The sequence below is a fragment of the Mustelus asterias genome, chromosome 1, assembly GCF_964213995.1.
Source record: "Mustelus asterias chromosome 1, sMusAst1.hap1.1, whole genome shotgun sequence".
Classification (NCBI taxonomy): Eukaryota; Metazoa; Chordata; class Chondrichthyes; order Carcharhiniformes; family Triakidae; genus Mustelus; species Mustelus asterias.
Window position 1 is genome coordinate 131,640,880 of NC_135801.1, and position 20,788 is coordinate 131,661,667.

Here is a 20,788-nt window from a genome sequence, read left to right on the forward strand (position 1 = left end):
TGGGTGGACCTTCAGCCACTTTGATTGTATGCTCTAGAATTCTCACCTTAAACTCTTCCATGTTTCTATTTTCATCTCCCTTTCTTTAGACCCTCCTCAAAACCCATGTCCTTGACTAAGTTCCTGATCGCCACACCTTTGGCCTGAATTTGCAAATGCTGCGGCAGTGACCCAAGAGCAGGTGTGATTTGAAAATCCCATTCCTGAAGTCCAGCTCTGGATCCCACTGCCTCTGGAACGTTATGTAATTTTGAAAGTGGGGAGTGGGGTGGGGTGTGGCACGAGGGTGCAGATGGGGTCACCCTGAAACCCGTGTACCTCCAATTAAGTGCTTACTGATGAATTCATTAACAGGCCTCAGAGAAGCTTTTTTTTTAATTTGCAAGGAGATACAGTAGTGTAGTAGAAAATGTTCCTGCACAAATAATCCAAAGGACCAGCTCTTGCTCTGGGGATATGGGTTCAAATCCCACCATGGTAATTGGTGGAATTTAAATTCAATTAAAAACAAAATCTGGAATTGAAAGTTAGTCTCAGTAATGATAACCTTGAAATTATCATTGTCACAAAAAGCCCATCTGGTTCGCTAATGCCTTTTAGGGATGGAAATCATCCTTACCTATTCTGGCCTACATGTGACTCCAGACTTAAGCAATGTGATTGACTTAATTGCTCTCAAGGGTGGGCAACAAATGATCCCATGAAAGGTATATTTAAAAAGTGTCTGACCCTGGGAATAGACCGTGTCTAGGGAATGCCCAGGTGCAGTTGGTATACATACAGTGAGGAGTTACAAGGAATAATGGATAAGCTGGTCAGCTCATTTAAAAGTTCTGGTCGCCACATTATCAAAAGGATGCGATTGCACTGGAGAGAGTGCAGAGGAGATTCACCAGGATGCTGCCTGGGATGGAACATTTAAGTTATGAAGGGAGATTGGATAGGCTTGGGTTGTTTTCTTTGGAGTAGAGAAGAAGGGGTGACCTGATCGAGGTGTACAAGATTATGAGGGGCATTGCCAGAGTGGATAAGGAGCAGCTGTTCCCTTTAGTTGAAGGGGCAGTCACAAGGGGACACAAGTTCAAGGTGAGTGGCAAGAGGATTAGGGGGATGAGAGGAAAAGCTTTTTTACCCAGAGGGTGGTGACGGTTTGGAGCGTGCTGTCTGGGAGGGTGGTAGAGGGGAGTTGTCTCACATTCTTTAAAAGTATCTGGATGAGCACTTGGCACATCATAACATTCGGGCTATGGGCCAAGTGCTGGCAGATGGAATTAGGTGGGAGTTCAAGTGTTTCTAATGTGTTGATGTGTAACCGATGGGCCAAAGGGCCTCTTCTGCACTGTATGATTCTATGAATTACTCTCCAACCCCACTCAGGTGATCAAAAGCAGTCAAGGGAATTACATGGGCTATGTTGCATGCCTTAAAAAAATTCCAAAGCATTTATAGTTTGGAAAGGGTTAAAAATACTTTCAGCGATATTTGTAATGAATGAATGAACATGAAGGCGTGAAATTTCTCTACGTAAAAGTATTCATTAACCCATCTTATTTGAAAAAGTTTCATTTTGATCCTTTTATCACAGCGTAACCTGGATGCAGAAAATCTGGGAAAGGTCTCGGAGAAGGTCAGTGCTATACAACAGCAACAGCAAAGTGCTGACGAGAAGGAGTCAAGTAGAACCTGTTCGAGGAGTGCTGAAGATCCAACTACAATGGGGAGCAGCAGTAGTCAGCAGCTGCCAACTCGGGTCTTAAGGTCAAACTCGACTTGTCTGCTTCTGGGTCCTGAAGAGACATTTCAGATTTAGATTAAGAAGGGAAATGAAATTCAGAATATCTACCTTCACAATGAGAAAAATTTTAAGAGAAAACACCTATATTAAAAATGAAGGGTATGACACTCACAGAATGATGGCGAGAAAAGGTGAAACAGAGAAATCTCACACTAGAAATACCAGAATCATATACTGGCTCATAAAGTTTGTATTTCACATGAAGAGTCACATGGACTCATTTAATAACCATTTAATATGTTGAATCAATCATTCTGTCATATTGTTTTTCCAGGCCAGGACTGATTTTTCAAGTGTCTTTAACCTTCAGTTCAGAAAAAATTAAAAATTGTCAATTCAACATGATAGTGATGGAGAGGCTCACTGAGTGACTGACACATTCTTGGAGCCAGTGTAGTGGCTTGTTTCCTAGATTCAGACTAACGAGGCCTTACGTGTCTGATTGAGTTTTTTGAAGATGTGACTAGACACTTAGACGGGGGAAGAGCGGTAGATGTGGTTTATATGGATTTCAGTAAGGCGTTTGATAAGGTGCCCCATGCAAGGCTTTTGGAGAAAGTGAAGGGGCATGGGATACAAGGGGATGTTGCTTTGTGGATTCAGAACTGGCTTGCCCACAGAAGGCAAAGAGTGGTTGTAGATGGGTCTTTTTCAGAGTGGAGGTCGGTCACCAGTGGGGTGCCCCAGGGATCTGTTCTGGGACCCTTGCTCTTTGTGATTTTTATAAATGACCTGGGTGAGGAAGTGGAAGGATGGGTTGGCAAGTTTGCTGATGACACAAAGGTTGGAGGTGTTGTGGATAGTGCAGAGGGATGTCAGCAGTTGCAACGAGACATAGATAAGATGCAAGACTGGGCAGAGAAGTGGCAGATGGACTTCAACCCAGATAAGTGTGTGGTGGTTCATTTTGACAGGTCGAATAGGATGGAAGAATATAATATTAAGGGTAAGACGCTTGGCAGTGTGGAAGAACAGAGGGATCTTGGGGTCCGGGTTCATAGGACGCTCAAAGTGGCGTCACAGGTAGAGGCTGTGGTTAAGAAGGCGTTTGGATTACTGGCCTTCATCAACAGAGGAATTGAGTTTAGAAATCGGGAGATAATGCTGCAGCTGTATAGGACCCTGGTCAGACCCCACCTGGAGTACTGTGCCCAGTTCTGGTCACCTCATTACAGAAAGGATGTGGAAGCCATAGAACGGGTGCAGAGGAGATTCACAAGGATCTCCTTGTGAATCTCCTTGGAGAGGCGAAGGATGAGAGGTGACCTGATAGAGGTGTATAAGATGTTGAGAGGTATTGATAGAGTGGATTCTCAGAGGCTTTTACCCAGGGCTGAAATGGTTGTCACGAGAGGCCACAGGTTTAGGGTGCAGGGGAGTAGGTATAGAGGAGATGTTAGGGGTAAGTTTTTCACTCAGAGGGTGGTGGGTGCGTGGAATCGGCTGCCGGTAGTGGTGGTGGAAGCGGATTCGATTGAGTCTTTTCAGAGACTTTTGGATAGGTTCATGGAGGTTAGTAAGATAGAGGGTTATAGATGAGCCTAGAAGGTAAGGAAATTGTTCGGCGCAACTTGTGGGCCGAAGGGCCTGTTTGTGCTGTAGCTTTTCTATGTTTCTACGACTTTGAATAATTAAGTATTTCCTAACAGATGGAAAAGCTCTTTTTAACTTTATTTACACAATAACTCGAAAGGGGAATATATGACATTGGAAATATATTTCTTACAGCAAGAGAATGAAGGGAGAAGGCATTTATTCAAACTTCTGCACATTTAACTAATCATGATTTATTAATTTCAAATTGTTTCCCCAAATAAACAACTACCAAAGTTAACCAGCACGGAAAAGTATTTTCCACTAAATTCTATTTCCAAGAGTCACATTGATTGACTTTACTCATCGCATTTCAAATGGGGATGGAATTTCCTGTGACAGAGCACTGAATGCCATCGACCAGTAGTTAGACTTGTCCTTGTACACGTCAGGTCAAAAATGATTCACCCACAAAGTTGCTGGAAGTGGGGATTAGTAATGGTGCTGCAAGGAAAACAGGGCAATTTACAGGATATCTCCTTAATCACTGAGATTAAGGACTAGGCGGGAGAACAGATAAAACTGAGAAAGTAAATTAAAGAGAGTAAATACAAGGTCAATTCAGGTACAAAAAGAGAAATAAAGAGAACAAATAAAGAGAACAAGAGGTGGGAAAAAGACTGAGAAAAGGGCATGGTGACATGGAATTACAATTTTGTATTTGATGACAGCACGGTGGCATCCTGGTTAGCACTGCTGCCTCACAGCCCCAGGGACCCGGGTTCAATTCTGGCCCTGTCTGTGTGGAGCTTGCACATTCTCCCCGTGTCTGCGTGGGTTTCCTCCCACTGTCCAAAGATGTGCGGGTTAGGTTAATTGGCCCTGATAAATTGACCCTTGGGGGCCCAATTTTGCCATTTTGATTCTAAGTGCTGAATCTAGGCGCAATTCAAATCCGACTTGGAAAACTGTTCTCAGGTGCCCCCCTACGCACTTAGCCTAAAAAAAATCGCAAGTCTGAACTGCGCTGTGGGCGGGGCTTATCGCACCCGAAACGCTGCTGCTCCGATCGGAGCTTTGAACTGCGCATGCGCAGTGAAAAAAAATTTGAAAAACGCGCCCCTGTCACATTGCTCCCGGGCCGCAAAAAAGCAGATAAAGCGGCCCGGGAGCAAAAAGCAGGAGCAATGGCCCCCACAGACATCGCCTCACCTCCACAACATAACTGGCCCCCTTATCCACCCAAACCGATCGCGACCCTCTGCTCCACTTTCCCCCCCACCGATCGCCTGCAGAGTGGCAGCGGTCCCCCCTGCCCCCCCCCCCCACCCCCCCACCAGAGATCCATCTGGCCTCCCTCCCCCCGCCCCCACCATAGAATGATCGGGCCTTCCTCCTCTTCCCCCATCCCTCACCAGAGAGCGATCGGGCCTCTCTTTCCCCCCCCCCCCAGCAGAGATACATCTGACCCACCTCCCTCCTCCCTCCCCCCCCCCCCCCCCACCACCACCAGAGAATGATCGGACCTCCCTCCTCCCCCCTCTCACCAGAGAATGATAAGGCCCCCCCCCCCCCCCCCCCCGCCCACCACCGATCTGAGTCAGAGAGCCTCTGAAGCTCTGAACTTACCTCTTCAGAAGCTGGAGCGCCTGAAACAGGCTTTTCCGAGCATGTCTGTTTCTCGTTGAATCTGAACGTGCGAATGTGATGGTAAAGGGGGAAATGCTGGTAAAGTTGGGCGGGCAGCCATTAATTCAATTTAAATGCATGCAAATGCATTTAAATCGCCATTGCGCCTGTTTTGGGCACGGTTTGGATCGCGGCCATTTTTGGCCCTTGATAAAGTGTGCATCTGTGCAGACGTGGGCGCGGATCGCGCTAATCGCCTCACGCCCGACTTTACCAAGTTTTCGCACCCGACAACAGGTGCAACGCAATGGTAAAATCAGGCCCTTAGTGTCAGGGGATTAGCAGGGTAAATACATGGGGTTACAGGGATAGGGCCTGAGGGGGATTGTTGTCGGTGCAGGCTCGATGGGCCGAATGGCCTCCTTCTGCACGGTAGGGATTCTATGTTAGGTGTGGACATCACCGACTAGGCAACCACTTATTACCCATACCTAATCACCCTGAAGAAGGTGATGAGCTAGCTGCCTTCTTAAACTGCTGCAGTTCATGTGGTGTAGCTACACCCATAGTTTTGTTGGGGAGGGAATTCCAGGATTTTGACCCAGTGACAGTGAAGGAACGGCAATATATTTCCAAGTGAGGATATTGTGTAGCTTGGAGGGAACTTGCATGATCTTCAATGCATCTGAATGCAAACAGAGAAGATGCCGTTTCCGTGAAGCACCTCAGACAGCAAACTTTAAATATTGATGTAAAACAGCACATCTGTCCGTTATTTGAAGTTGCTGTATGATTTGCACAGAAATAACAGTGACGCAGCATTAGCATCATCGTTTTAACAGCAAAACCTGGTCCAATATATCTGCTTTACAGAGGAACAGGCTCCTTACGCTGAACAAGAATCCTCTTGTTCAGCATATTCAATACAGATATGCGGGGGACGTATTTTACACAGAGGGTGGTGGGGGCTTGGAATGCACTACCAAGCAAGGTAGTTGAGGCAAACACGCTAGGATCATTTAAGACTTATCTAGATAGCCACATGAACAGACTGGGAATAGAGGGATACAAACGAATGGTCTAGTTGGGCACATGAGTGGCGCAGGCTTGGAGGGCCGAAGGGCCTGTTCCTGTGCTGTATTGTTCTTTGTTCTTTGTTCTCTGTGTGTGTTGCTACGGGCATGGGTTTGCTTTGTGTTTACAGATTTAATGAACTGGAGCAGAATAACATTGTGTAGTCAGATTCAGCTTGATAAGAGAATTTAGATTACAGTTCCAGTGTTGGTTTCACAGGGTCAGTTCAGCATGGCACAGCTGGTCTTCTGGCTTTTGGCCCACATGGGAGAAGGGACTTTTACATGAAGTTGTTTGGCACATATCAATTGGGACAGTCACTAAGAGGGGAGGGAAAAGGAAATGTGTGGAATTAGCAAGTATTAGAAAACAAGTCGCATCCTAATCGCAATGGGCAGCATGGTGGCACAGTGGTTAGCACTGCTGCCTCACAGCGCCACGGACCCAGGTTCAGTTCTGGCCTTGGGTCACTGTCTGTGTGGAGTTTGCACTTTCTCCCTGTGTCTGCGTGGGTTTCCTCCGGGTGTTCCGGTTTCCCCCCACACTCCAAAGATGTGCGGGTTAGGTTGATTAGCCATGATAAAATTGCCCTTTAATGTCAAGGGGATTAGCAGGGTAAATATGTGGTGTTACGGGAATAGGGCCTGGGTGGGATTGCGGTTGGTGCCGACTCGATGGGCCAAATGGCCTCCTTCTGCACTGTAGGGATTCTATGATACTATGAATTATTAGAGCTGTAAAGGCAAAAGGATGAAGTCCCGAAGTCATTGCAAGTCTGCTTCATGAAGATGTTTATTTCACTGGGAAATCAGTGGCAGTGTCTTCAATGTCAAATTTCAATGCTCTCTGTTGAACTCAATACTCAAATGATTCATGTATTACCCCATGTCCCTGAACTGAACCCTGTGAGATACCACTACTCACTTCAACAATACTGAAAAAAAATCCATATATCCTGCTCTGTGCTTTCTTATCTGAATAAAATATTTATCCATCATAATATTCTTCGCTACATTCTCAATTAACCCAGGGTTCACACCCAACCTGATATCATTCTTTTTAGTATAGATCAATGTCCGTAATTTTTGAAATCAATAGGATTTATCCAATAGGAACTGCTAACTAGTGTGACAATGGCTACATTATTTTAGTTAGCAGGTTCCAATTTTAGTAGAAAACACCTTGTGTAGTTTCACAAAACAAATAGATATACTTCAAATTGATTTGTCATACGAGGAACGGTTGAGGACTCTGGGTCTGTACTCGGAGTTTAGAAGGATGAGGAGGGATCTTACTGAACCTTAGAGGATACTGCGAGGCCTGGATAGAGTGGACGTGGAGAGGATTTTCCACTAGTATGAAAAACTAGAACCAGAGGGCACAACCTCAGGCTAAAGGTACGATTCTTTAAAACAGAGATGAGGAGGAATTTCTTCAGCCAGAGAGTGGTGAATCAGTGGAACTCTTTGCCGCAGAAGGCTGTGGAGGCCAGGTCATTGAGTGTTTTTAAGACAGAGATAGATAGGTTCTTGATTAATAAGGGGATCAGGGGTTATGGGGAAAAGGCAGGAGAATGGGGATGAGAAAAAAAAAATCAGCCGTGATTGAATGGCGGGGCAGACTCGATGGGCCGAGTGGCCTAATTCTGCTCCTATGTCTTATGGTCTTATGGTCTTACATGTACATATTTACCTACAAACATCTAACACCGCTCAGTAACCAGGGATGTAAAACTTTCACATTGATCCAAAAGACTTGGACAATATGACTGAAATTTTCTGCTCCCGCTTGCATCGGGCAGGTTTGGTGGTGAGAGCAGAAAATATTGCAAGAAGGTCAAAGTCGCATTTCATGTTGACATGAAAACAGGAAGCGATCGCCCCTCCCCTCGTCAGTGGCTGGCCATGTTTCCACCATTTAATGCCAGTATCTCATTGGAATATATTTGCACATCATTGTCGGGCCCATATGCTGAAATCATAGCCACACATCAAAAAATGCATCCATGGTGGCATGATGTCAGAAGCCTGCCCACTCTCGCCCAAATTGAGGTTTTTTAATGGCCAATTAATGGTCCACTTAAGGCCTGCTTCCCAGCCCACCCTCAATTTTGAGGCTGACAAGAGGAGATCAGGGACCAGGGGAGGCAGGGATGTGGGGAAGCCCAGCAGATCACCCTGCTTAGACTCGGCCTAGAGGGCGTGACACTTTCCTTATTAGCCCCTTTTCCACATCAGGTGGCCTGTGGTCTGCATCGCCTACCCTAACTCACCCCACCCCTGGTGCTCTCTCTCTCTCCCTCTCCCCTTCAGGCACTCTATCAGAAACCCTCAAACTCCTCTCTCACCCTGCCTCTGGGCCTCACCTCCCATTTTCACTGAAACACCTCTAGTACTTATTTACCCTATCGTGGCTCCAGGATTAGATTCTACTCCAGGTGGCACTGCTGGGACAACAGAGCTGCTGGCCAATCAGACTAGCTGGAAAGTCTCTGAGGTTGGACTTCCGCTTGAAGGGCAAAGGACCAAAATGGCAGCCACCAGTGGCATAGATGTGTTCTCCAACCACCCTTCAAATGGCAGCAAGGGAATACCAGCCAGCTGTTAAACTCTACCCATTGCTTCCTTACTAATTATAAGTATAATTAGCCACATCTGGCTTCCCAATTAGCCACGTGGGTCTGGATTTTATTGGGTGCTGTATTCAACCTCTTCCCCCCCGACCGTCTGAAAAGGTCAGTCGGGAGGCCAACCAGAAAAGAACAAGCAGCCCTACAGCCATTTAACATTTGGAAGGGAGCTGACGGCCTCAAGGTGAATCCTCTGCTTCCATCTGGGGAAAAGTGCTTACTCACCCCTGCCCCCGCCATCTCAGCTTGTTCAATCAAGCACCGGACTGCCAGTGGCCATCCAGCAGATAGGAGGCCAATCAAAGGGGCAAGCAAGGACTCCAGGCCCACCAACATGCCAGAAGGGCTTGGTGGGGGAAGTGGGGGAAATAAAAACAGCCATCCTAAGACAAATCACAGCAAAGGCTCCACCATCCTACTGTGACCTCTGACGATTTAAGAGGACATGCGAGTTCATGTCAAGAAGACCTTGAGTTCATCTGTCGATGTGCGTTCAGTGAATTGAATCCAACAGCCCAACCAAATTCACCAGACCAAGTAATATCTGCCTCTCAGGCAATTAACCTAGTTCTGGGGAAAAGTTAACTTATTGTGTAAGAAGTGTTTCTTTAACCTGTGAGTGTTTGTGATAAAGCTAAATCCTTTATCTGTCTTGTGAAGTAAGGGCACCTGGGTAAACTGTTTTGAGTGATGAACTGGTCGAAGTGTCTGTATAGAGTGTTTCACAGACAACAGTGGGCCCTGACTGGCAGGCTCCATCAATGAGGGTGAGGAGTATTGGGGGGCCAGGTTTGAGAGGTCAAGGGGGAGTGTTTTGATTTTTAATTTATTATTGTCATATGTATTAGTATACAGTGAAGAGTATCGTTTCTTGCACACTATACAGACAAAGCATATATCATTCATAGAGAAGGAAACGAGAGAGTGCAGAATGTAGTGTTACAGTCATAGCTAGGGTGGAGAGAAAGATCAACTTAATGTGAGGTAGGTCCATTCAAAAGTCTGATGGCAGCAGGGAAGAAGCTGTTCTTGAGTCAGTAGGTACGTGACCTCAGACTTTAGTATCTTTTTCCCGATGGAAGAAGGTGGAAGAGAGAATGTCCGGAGTGCAAGGGGTCCTTAATAATGCTGGCTGCCTTACCGAGACAGTGGGAAGTGTAGACAGAGTCAATGGATGGGAGGCTGGTTTGCGTGATGGATTGGGCTACATTCATGACCTTTCGTAGTTTGTTGCGGTCTTGGGCAGAGCAGGAGCCATACCAAGTTGTGATACAACCAGAAAGAATGCTTTTTATGGTGCATCTGTAAAAGTTGGTGAGAGTCGTCGCTGACATGCCAAATTTCCTCAGTCTTCTGAGAAAGTAGAGGCATTGGTGGGCTTTCTTAACTATAGCGTCGGCATGGGGGGACCAGGACACGTTGTTGGTGATCTGGGACACCTGAAAACCTGAAGCTCTCGACCCTTTCTACTTCGTCCCCATTGAGCCATCCATCCATTCAGGGACTCAGGGCCACGGAAGGGATCAGGTACCTGAGAGTTCTTCTTTACGCTTCCTGAAGTTGACAACAATTTCCTTTGTTTTGTTGACATTGAGGGAGAGATTATTATCGCAGCACCAGTTCACCAGATTCTCTATCTCATTCCTGTACTCTGTTTTATCAATATTTTGAGATCCGACCCATTACAGTGGTGTCATCAGCAAACTTGAAAATCGAGTTGGAGGGGAATTTGGCCACACAGTCATAGGTGTATAAGGAGTATAGATGGGGCTATGGAGGGGGGGGGGGGGGGGGGGGGGAATGACCTTGTTGGGGGCTGCTGGTAACTGCCTACATTGGGCACAGGGGAGTCACTAAGGAAGTCCCTATCCCTCTTGCCCAGTAAAAGCTGTCAGACTGCTCAGCATAGGTCTCTCACTGCCTTAGGCAAATAGCCACAGCGCAGGATTAGACACTGGGGAGGTGGGGGTGGGACCAAACACCCCCCACAGTCACTCATAAAATGGGAGATCAATCAGCAGCAGTCAGAACAGTGATGGGTCAGACATGTCTGGAATTTTGTGAGCTCCCCGTCTTCAAACCCACCAGCAAGGAGCAGAAAATCCAGGGCAGGTAGCTGGTGGAAATTGTAGAGCGCAACACAACTTTAAATAGTTCTGCCATACTTAATCATCTGTACCTTGGCAATCCTCAGCTTCTTAACTGACCTCACATTTAACAATCCTATCTCTACTGATATGATGTAAAATACTTCACAGTTTCTCTGATATCTTTTGAAAAGTTTTCCTTATACTTCCCTTAAGCCCTTTCTTAATATCTCATTCTGCTCCTTTGTTTTTTTTTTATTTGTTTTTTCAGTCTTTGTAGGCCAGTCTTTTTCAATTTCAATTTAACTTTCATTATCTGTAGAATCTGAAAACTGCTAGTAGGGTTTTTAATGGATTTTAAATTATTTTGTATATTTTCAATCCACTTAAACAAAAAATTATAATTTTGCCGACAGAATTATATCCCTAGACTTATAATGCCTTTGCTAATTCACTGGGGATGTGGATTCAATTCCCACCATGGCAGCTGTACCCCTAAGGACATTTTAGGGCCACTCTATAGATCCAGTTTCTGTGGGGGGCCAAAGTTAAGCCTGAAACCCAGTAAAGTCGGTGACCTTTTAACTTCCAGGCCGATCTTTGGAATGTTCCTGATACACTGCTCCACTATGGCCCTCGTGCTGCTGTAACTTTCATTAGGCCTCCTTTGGGCGGCACGGTAGCACAGTGGTTAGCACTGCTGCTTCACAGCTCCAGGGTCCCGGGTTCGGTTCCTGGCTCGGGTCACTGTCTGTGTGGAGTTTGCACATTCTCCTCGTGTCTGCGTGGGTTTTCTCCAGGTGCTCCGGTTTCCTCCCACAGTCCAAAGATGTGCGGGTTAGGTTGATTGGCCAGGTTAAAAATTGCCCCTTAGAGTCCTGGGATGTGTAGGTTAGAGGGATTAGCGGGTAAAATATGTGGGGGTAGGGCCTGGGTGGGATTGTGGTCGGTGCAGACTCGATGGGCCGAATGGCCTCCTTCTGCACTGTAGGGTTTCTATGATTTCTATGCTTCAGTTCTGGGCACCTTTTAAGGCATCAATAGCCATCTCTTTGATGGATACTCCCTGTCACTTATGAGCCATCGATCCAGGGAATCAGGGCCACGGAAGGGATCAGGTACCTGAGAGTTCTGAAGGATAAAGGAGTTGTGGTTGCTGTCCGGGTACCAAGTGCACGCCTATATGATCCACCAATGATGATCACAGAACAGCTGGACATTCAGCACGTGGAAGCCCTTCCTGTTGATGAAGGAACAGGGCTGTCCTGCAGGGGCCTTTATGGCACAGTGAATCGTCAATGGCTCCCTGGGGAAACCTGCAATCACTGTTAATCCTTGAGCTCTTTGGACACCGCGTGTGAAGGAGATGTAATTCCCTGCCATTCAGCACATTGCATCAATGAAGACCTTTCTGCAGTATTGCACAGCAGGTTGTGTGATGTCTCTGTGGTCTCCACAGGTTGCCTGGAAGGAGCCTGTTGTGAAGAAGTTGAACCTGACTGCCACCTTCAAAGCGACAGGCATTGAGTTCCCACCCTACGGATATCTGCCCTGCAAACATGTCACAGAGTGATACATCAAATGATATCAGAATAGATAATCTGTTCATTCAAATAAGCACTTCCGGCAGACATTGACAAACTAACTGCTAAACTGATCTGCAGCTTTGAAACCTGCTTCAACAAACTGATCCATGCAAAAAACAGCTATCCAAAAGGTATGATTCTGACTCGCTAATGACATTAATTATTATTTACATCATGCAAGCATTTGACCCCCATGCGCATGGGATGTTATTCAAATCCAGAATGAAATGCTGCCTGGCATCTTCATACCCAATGGAAATCGCTCCAGTTTTGGGAGCGTAATATTCAGTCTGTAGTATCTGGAGGTATGGATTTGAGTAAGCAATGTCAAAAAACGACAATATAAATTCTGTAATTTATTCATGTTCTTTAAAACAATTTTACCATCAGTTCTATAAGAATTAAAATTGATATCATAAAAGATATACAATAAACAAATAAGGTTATAAAACAGATATAGTATGGTCCCATGGATACCAACAGCTCTCAAAATCCTACCTGAATGGTCATTCTTATAAACTGAACATTGAGTGTCTTCTCTATTACAGCAAGGAAGGTATACCCAGGCCAGATACTATCCTCATGAAATACACCTGCGTACATTATAGCAAACAAGGCTGGCAAGAACAATAATACTGTGTTGAATTTTTCTCCTTTTAGCCTCAAGAAAGAGGTATATGTAAGATTAATGCTTTCCCAAGAGAGAACAGCAAGTTTAGCTCTAAACAAATATCAAACCTGTTTTTTGCACCTATTGAAAACACTCATTACTCTTCTAAACTATGATTAAGATCTGTTCAATATTTCTTTACCTCATCTAATACAATCTTTATATTTCAATACATAACATACTTTCCTTTTCTCCAAGCTATAAATGGGACATTTTTAATGCTCTTTCTCCCCCATCTACAGTCAGACAAGGTGTATGATAAGAGGCCAATCCATTCCCCCCAGTTTTCTGCCCACCAATAGTGAACATAAATTTCTATCAGTTGTTTCAAACTCAAGAATAACGGTCACTTCGTCATCATTACATTGTTTTAATTTGACAAATAAATTCACAATTCAGCCTTTTGGTGACAAATTCTCATGCCTCCATTTGTTGCTTTGCAATGAAATTAAGGTGAGAAATACTGGGTCAAAACTGTATCTTGACCAGCTTGGTTCAGTGATAGAAATATTACCTCCAAGTCAGAAATTGATGGGTTTAAACCCTACACCAGGAGTTGAGAACAGAATCCACGCTGACATTTCAACAACTAACTGAGGGAGTGCTGCATCATCAGAGGTGCCATCCTTCAGACTGAAACCTTGCCTGCCCTAGCAGGCAGATGAAACAAACACTCTGGCTCCATTTGAAGATGATCAAAAGGTTTGTCCTGGTGTCCTGCCCAATGTTTCTCCTTTCACCAACATCACTGTAACTATTTAACTGGTCATCTAATTCATTGCTGTTTGTGGGACCTTGCTGTGTGTAAATTGGCTGCCACATCTTACTACAGTACAACATCTGAAATGAGTATTCATTGGCAGTGAAATGCTTTTGGATCTCCTGAAGTTATGAATGGTACTACATAAACGTAGGGGACAAATCTCTGACCTCGCTATGCCTGGCGCAGATCGTGCCCATCCTGGAGAATAGCGTTTGGGCCTAAAAATTGGTTTCGCGCCTGATGCCAAACAGTTTACGATTCTCCTGGCCCTTTCCTAATGGCATGAACCAGATCACGCCCAAAAAGAGCACAAGGCCAATTAGCATATTTAAATCGGCATAACCCATTCGAATCCCACCGCCCGGAATTCCCCGGCATTTGAGCACGGTGCAAGAACAGCTTGAATCACTACTGATCTTCACTAGCGGAGACCTAGCACAATGGCCACAACAAGGGGCACAGAGGCCATTGAACACCCAGGTGGTCGGGGGCATGGCTGGATGTCACCCATCACCCAGTGCTCACTTGGAGATGCCCACCATATACCCTGGCATTTCACCCCCGGCGGTGCCCAATGGACATGTTGGCAGTGCCAGTTTTGCACCACCAGTGTGCTGGGGCAGTGTCAAGGGAGTGGAGCCTGTGTGGGGGGTTATGCTGGGGGGACTTTGCAGGGGAGGGCTATGCAGGGGGCATCTTGCAAGGGTGGACCAGATCAGGAGTCATGATGAGGGGGGCATGTCGGGAGTCCTGATGGGGCGCATTTTGGGAGTCAGGCAGGGGCATGCTGCCACCAATGAGGGGGCTTGGGTGAGGGGGTGGGGGGGAATCCCGATGTCCATAGGGAGAGGGAGGCAGTCTCCCAGTGCACTGTGCAATCAGGGCACCCTTGCGAAACAGTGCCTGAGCGCTCTGAAGCTAGGCTCATTCGCATGATTAGGCCTGAACCCCCTAATACTGGCGCAAAACTGATTGTGGGAGGATTATGGTGCAGAGCGCGCCTGAGAGACCGGTGCTGATCACTCTATTATTCCCGCTGTTGTGACATTTAGTTTTCACTGAGGGAGAATATGTTTTTTCCTTTCTATTCCTCAATTCCGTAGGGCTAAGAAGCAGTAGCAGGCCATTCAAGAATAGGGACATTGCAGCATGAACTTGATCTAGGCCACATAGGCACATGTTCCATCCTCTAGCAGGGTTCAGAGGATAGCATCAGAAATACAAACCCTGATCAATGTTTCCAAGGATATGGTGAGTACAATACCACCACCCTGTCAGAGATCAGATAATTCAGTGATCAAATCCAAAATCATTCTGATCTGTGCAGCGTCAGTACTCTCTGGGTGATGTCAAAGAGCCAGTAGGTTCTTATGTCATTCATTTTTTAATGAGATTGGAGCACCGCTGGCTAGGACAGCATTTATGGCCCATCCCTTTCTATGATTCAATAGCTGGAATTCTCCAATATCTTACACCACGCCACCGCTGCCAGCGAGAATGGAGAATTTGGCGTTCAGCCAATTCTCCATTCACAGCAGCGGGACTGGAGAATCCCAGCTATAGATGAAGTCGGAGAATCCCAGCCAACATATCCATTTTTATATTAATATGAGACAATATTAAATAATCTGCGTGTTTCCTGTGTTACACTTCAATTAAAGTATAAAGAAACAGAGGCATTGACGTTGCTTCACACTGCCTTCAAAATGAGCTTGGTGACCTTCCGGCCCTGATAGCACCATTGACCTGTCTAGCTTCATTTTGAAAGAAGCCCATAGGTTTTTCAAAGCGTCTGTCTGTTTCAGTCAATAAGCCCCATTCAAATGTGGTTCCTATGACATAAGCACATAATATTTGAATAACATAACACAGCATAATGTTTTGAATGTAAATTAACTGGCTGTTAATTCCTTTGGAAAGTGGAAAATAATGGCAGAATTGAGCAGAGTCAATATGAAATTATGAAAAGGAAGTCATGTTTGACAAACCTGTTATAGAGTTTTTTGAAGAGGAACCAAACAGGATAGATAAGGGCAAACCAGTGCATTCGGTATATTTGTATTTTCAAGTCTTTGGATAAGGTCCCACACAAGAGGTTAATACAAAAAATTAGAACACATGGAATTGGCATGGGTATACTGGCATGGATTGAGAATTGGTTCACAGACAGAAAACAGAGAGCATGATTAAACAGGTCACTCTCAGGATGGCAGACTGTTCCTAGTGGATCAAGTGCTTGAGTCCCAGCTATTCACAGTCTGTATCAATGATTTGGATGCGGGGACCAAATGTAATACTTCTAAATTTCATGATGGCACGGGACTAGGTGGGGATGAGTTGTGAGGAGGATGCAAGGAGATTTCAAGAGAACACAGTCTCAGAATAAAGGGTAGACTATTTAGGACTGAGATGAGGCGGAATTTCTTCATTCAGAGGGTGATGAATCTCTGGAATCCTCTAACCCAATGGGCAGTGGATACTGAGTCACTGAGTATGGTCAAGGCAGAGATCAACAGATTTCTGGATATTAGAGACATCAAGGGTCATGGGGAAAATGCAGGAAAATGGCATTGTGGTAAAAGATCAACCGTGATCCAATTGAATAACAGAGCAGGCTCGAGGGGCCGAATGGCCCACTCCTGCATCTATTTCTTGTGTTCCTCTGATAACACCCTCCTCTTGCAACATCCAATTTTCTTTTTAAAACGTTGGTTGTTTTGGCATTAATCACCGTTATGGCAGCAAGTTCCAGGGTCATTACCACTCACTGTAATTCCCCCTGCACCTCTTGTCCAAAATCTTAAATCTGTGTTCCTGGATTTTCTGCATCAGCCATGGGAAGAGTTTTTCTTTGCCTACCTGTCTCAGCCTGTCAAATTCTTGTAGTCTCCATCAAATTCTCTTTACTCCAAGGAGGACAACACCAGCTTCTCCAATCTAACCTTGTAGCTAAAATACATCATCCCTGGAATCAATCTGGTACATTTCCACTGCACTCTCTCAAGGACTTTCATGTCTTTCCGAACCTGTGGTGACCAGAACTGGACACTATACTCTCCCAGATCTTTAAGCAGTGTCAGCATAATTTCTCTGTTTTTGTACTCCATGTTTCTAATAAATGAAACCCAAGATCCCATATGCTTTGCTAACCATTTTCTCAATACACCCTGTCAACTTCAAAGGTGCACTACCTCACACTTCTCTGTATTAAATTCCATCTGCCACTTGTCTGCCCATTCTGCTAACCTATTTATGTCCTGTTGCAGACAATTCATGTCATGCTCATTGTTTACCACTCCTACAAGTTTGTGATCGTAGGCAAATTTGGAAATTTTACTCCATATTCCAAGATCCAAGTCATATATACATAGCAAGAAAAGCAGTGGTCCCAGCATTGACCCTTGGGAAACATCACTGTCTACCACAATCCAGTGTGAAAAACAACAATCTACTATAACTCACTAACTTCTACTCTTAAGTCAAATTTGTATCCAATTACTCACTGGCCCTCCTATTTCATAAGCCTCAATTTTATTAACCAACCTTTTATGTGGCACTTAGTCAAACCCTTTCTTAAAATCCATATATCCATTGTATTCCCTTAATTACTTCATCAAAGAATTTAATTAGTCACGCACAATCTGTCTTTTATAAATCAATGCTGGCTCTCCTTAAATAACTCAAACCTCTTGAAGTCCCTGTTGATATTTTTACCCAAATAACTCAAACCTCTTGAAGTCCCTGTTGATATTTTTACCCTGACTAACGATTCCAAAATCTTACTCACCACTGATGTCAGACTAACTGACCTGTAGTTACTGGGACTGCCCTTACTCCCTTTCTTGAATAAGGAGTCACATTTGCCACTCTCCAATCCTCTGACACCACCCCCCAACAATATCTACAGAAGCTTGAAAAGTTAAGGCAAATCCTCCACCCCCACTTGCAATGTCTTCTCCTTCCTGCTCCTGCACCTTTACCCTCTGTTTCCATCCTTGGCCTCCTACAATATCTCGTCTGCATGCTAGCCCTTGTTATCCCCAAAGGCATAGCATTAATTTTCATATATACGCTGACAGTACCCTGTTCTATCTCACCACTTCTCTACTCCGCCACTGTTGCTAAATTATCTGACTGCTTATATAAATAGCACAGTAAGAAGTTTAACAACACCAGGTTAAAGTCCAACAGGTTTATTTGGTAGCAAAAGCCAAGACCAAATAAACCTGTTGGACTTTAACCTGGCGTTGTTAAACTTCTTACTGTGTTTACCCCAGTCCAACGCCGGCATCTCTACATCATATATAAATAGCATCCAGTACTGGATGAGAAAATAGTTTCATATATTTAGTTCCAATAAATTCCCACATCACTATCTTCATCAATGTGTCGTGCTACTACAATAGATATTGACACTGTTGGGAATAATGTGTGGCGTTCTGGTCTTCTATAGGAAGGGTGTGATTGCATGAGAGATGGTGCAGAGGAGATTCACCAGGATGTTGCCTGGGCTGGAGCATTTCAGCTATGAAGAGAGGCTAGTTAGGCTGGGGTTGTTTTACTTAGAGCAGGAAAAGCTGAGGGGGGGCCTGATTGAGGTGTACAAAATTATGAGGGACATAGATAGGAAGGAACTTTTCCCCTTATTAGAGGGGTCAATAACCAGGGGGCATAGATTTAAGGTAAGGGGCAGGAGATTTAGAGGGGATTTGAGGAGAAGCTTTTTCACCCAGAGGGTGGTGAGAATCTGAAATTCACTGCCTGAAAGGCTGGTCAAGGCAGGAACCCTCACAATATTTGAGAAGCATTTAGATGAGCACTTGGAATGCCATAGCATGCAAGGCTATGGACCAAGTTCTGGAAAATGGGATTAGAATAGACAGGTGCTTGATGGCTAGCGCAGACCTGATCGACCGAAGGGCCTCTTTTCTTTTTGTGTTGTTAAACTCAATGACTCTATGAAGTTGCACTGTGCAGCACTGGTGTAGTTTCTGTTCAAGCAATAGACAAGAGAATGTACTGTAAACATTAAGGATTTGTACACAAATACATATTTTAGACTTTGATTTCTTGCTTGCATTGTTCCCTAGTATTTGTCCTTTAGCCCGCTCCTTCATTTTACATTAACTTTTGGAGGCAGGAACAATAATATGACTCAAATTTTGTTGCGTGGGTAGGGCGTTGGGCAGTAATTTGAGCCTGTTATGTGAATTATTCTTTTATAATGATTCTGCCTAGTATTACAAGAGCAGATATGGCTCAAATCTAAAACAATCAGTTTAAAAAAAAACAAATTCTGAGATAAAATTATAAAAATAATGGACATGAACCCAAAAGAGACAAAAAAAATTAATATTCTGTCAGAGCTTCAGAAATATTAACATATTTTGCCCTTTTCATATCCCAACAGACCTGCTGCACATTATATTTGTTTTTAATTCTGAAAACATGAGATTTCTGATGTGAAAGACTTGCTGTCTACAGCAGTTACATTTCATTGTTCAGCATAAATCCCAGTAATTCCACCGTAATGTAAGTTTGCATTTGGTTAGTTGGTTGATTATCTTGCTGAGGACTCTGCAGGTTCGGATCCACAGTTCCAGTATCTTCTTGTACTTTTTTGTCCACTTTAGAGCAACTATCAAACACAGGATCATTTGAGTTATCTGGACATGGTGCAAATTGCAACTCCGTCACATTTAAGGAGTTCTTCAAATATGCATTGTTTTTATCTATTGGTTGAAACACATCATTTTCCTCAATAATTTGTGGACACCAATTTTCTTCTGCTCCATCAATTGTATTTATTTCAGTTTCAAAGTCGCTGGTGCTTTTTTCCGAAGTATTTGAAAGCAGTGGCTGTTTTGACGATGACCTGCTGATGTCAGGGATTTGGCTCTTGTAGCCTTCCTCCAAGACAGTGTACATTACTGTATTCATAGACTGTAACAAATTGGTCTCTTCATCATTTGAAGTACTCTGCTGAGGGGGAGGTGTGGTAAAAGAACATTCTACTTCCACTGTGTGAAGAAGCGAATCTTTGTCTTTCCTTGTCAATTGTAGGTTGCTTTCTTCAGACAGACATAAGACTTCAACTGTGCTGAAGTCAGTGTTGAAATCATTCTCTGGATTCAGTAATTTAGGGGTTTGATCCATCTTGAAAAAGAAAAGAAAAAGTTAAATCCTTCTGGTAAGATAACATTCCCTAAAATCCAGTTCTGCTATCCTCCTGCCAAGCTGCCTTTTCACTCACCACCCAGAGACCATGGTCGATCCTCCTCCCCACCAAGTCTACGGATGATGATTTGGTAAGCCAGTTATCATTTTCTCTTTTCAAACCAATGCCAATATCTTCACAATGCTTAACGATGTCAGCATAACTTAATTTTGGCATAAATCATTTTCTTCTTTGTATCGGCACTAACTGACTAAAATAAATCATTGGAAAGGGCACCTGAGTGTCCCTGAGCTGGTATGGACAAGATGGGCCAAATGGCCTCCTTCTGTGCTGTTACCTTTCTATGGTTTTATGGTTCTAAGTGAGGTACACATCCCCAGTAAGTAGTCAGTCACATACTGCTCAAGATTTAGACTAGTTGCTCATTTTCTAACTTCATGTTAAATGGAGTTAACCTTCATGATAACTTGTGCCATTCCCAGAATATCATGAAATATCAGTCAATACTGTTAAAAGCTGGACACGACCAGGTGGATGCCACAAATCATGTGACCTGGAGAGTATGAGAGTCACACATTTGGAATGAGCACCAAAGGAGAGGCAACCTTTTCATTAAGAAAAGGAATTGGTCACCTGTGCCCTTTTCCTCCCACCTTGAAATGAAGGGGCAGCACTCCAAAAGCTTGTGCTACCAAATAAACCTGTTGGACTTTAACCTGGTGTTCTGAGACTTCTTACTGTGCCCACCCCAGTCCAACACCGGCATCTCCACATTATGTTTGAAAATGGCAGTCAATAGTCCTTTGTTGGCTGCTGGTACCCAGTGTTGTGCCCCTGGCACTTC

The 20,788-nt window shown here is 44.5% G+C and overlaps 2 protein-coding genes across 3 annotated transcripts in view; one reads left to right on the top strand and one right to left on the bottom strand.

Moving 5' to 3' along the window:
• The window catches only part of LOC144499883 (interleukin-6 receptor subunit beta-like), a 50,157-nt gene extending 48,018 nt beyond the window's left edge, over positions 1-2,139 (top strand). Inside the window, exon 15 of the mRNA XM_078222553.1 lies at positions 1,586-2,139. Coding sequence (XP_078078679.1) covers positions 1,586-1,810 — 225 coding nt within the window. The 3' untranslated portion in view covers positions 1,811-2,139. The remainder of the gene's footprint in view (positions 1-1,585) is intronic.
• Positions 2,140-18,701: 16,562 nt separating this feature from the next.
• Positions 18,702-20,788, bottom strand: part of LOC144497591 (interleukin-6 receptor subunit beta-like) — a 113,092-nt gene continuing 111,005 nt past the window's right edge. For both annotated transcript variants that reach the window (XM_078219045.1, XM_078219040.1), the window contains exon 19: positions 18,702-19,922. In XM_078219045.1, the coding sequence (XP_078075171.1) occupies positions 19,254-19,922 (669 nt within the window). In that variant the 3' untranslated portion in view covers positions 18,702-19,253. The remainder of the gene's footprint in view (positions 19,923-20,788) is intronic.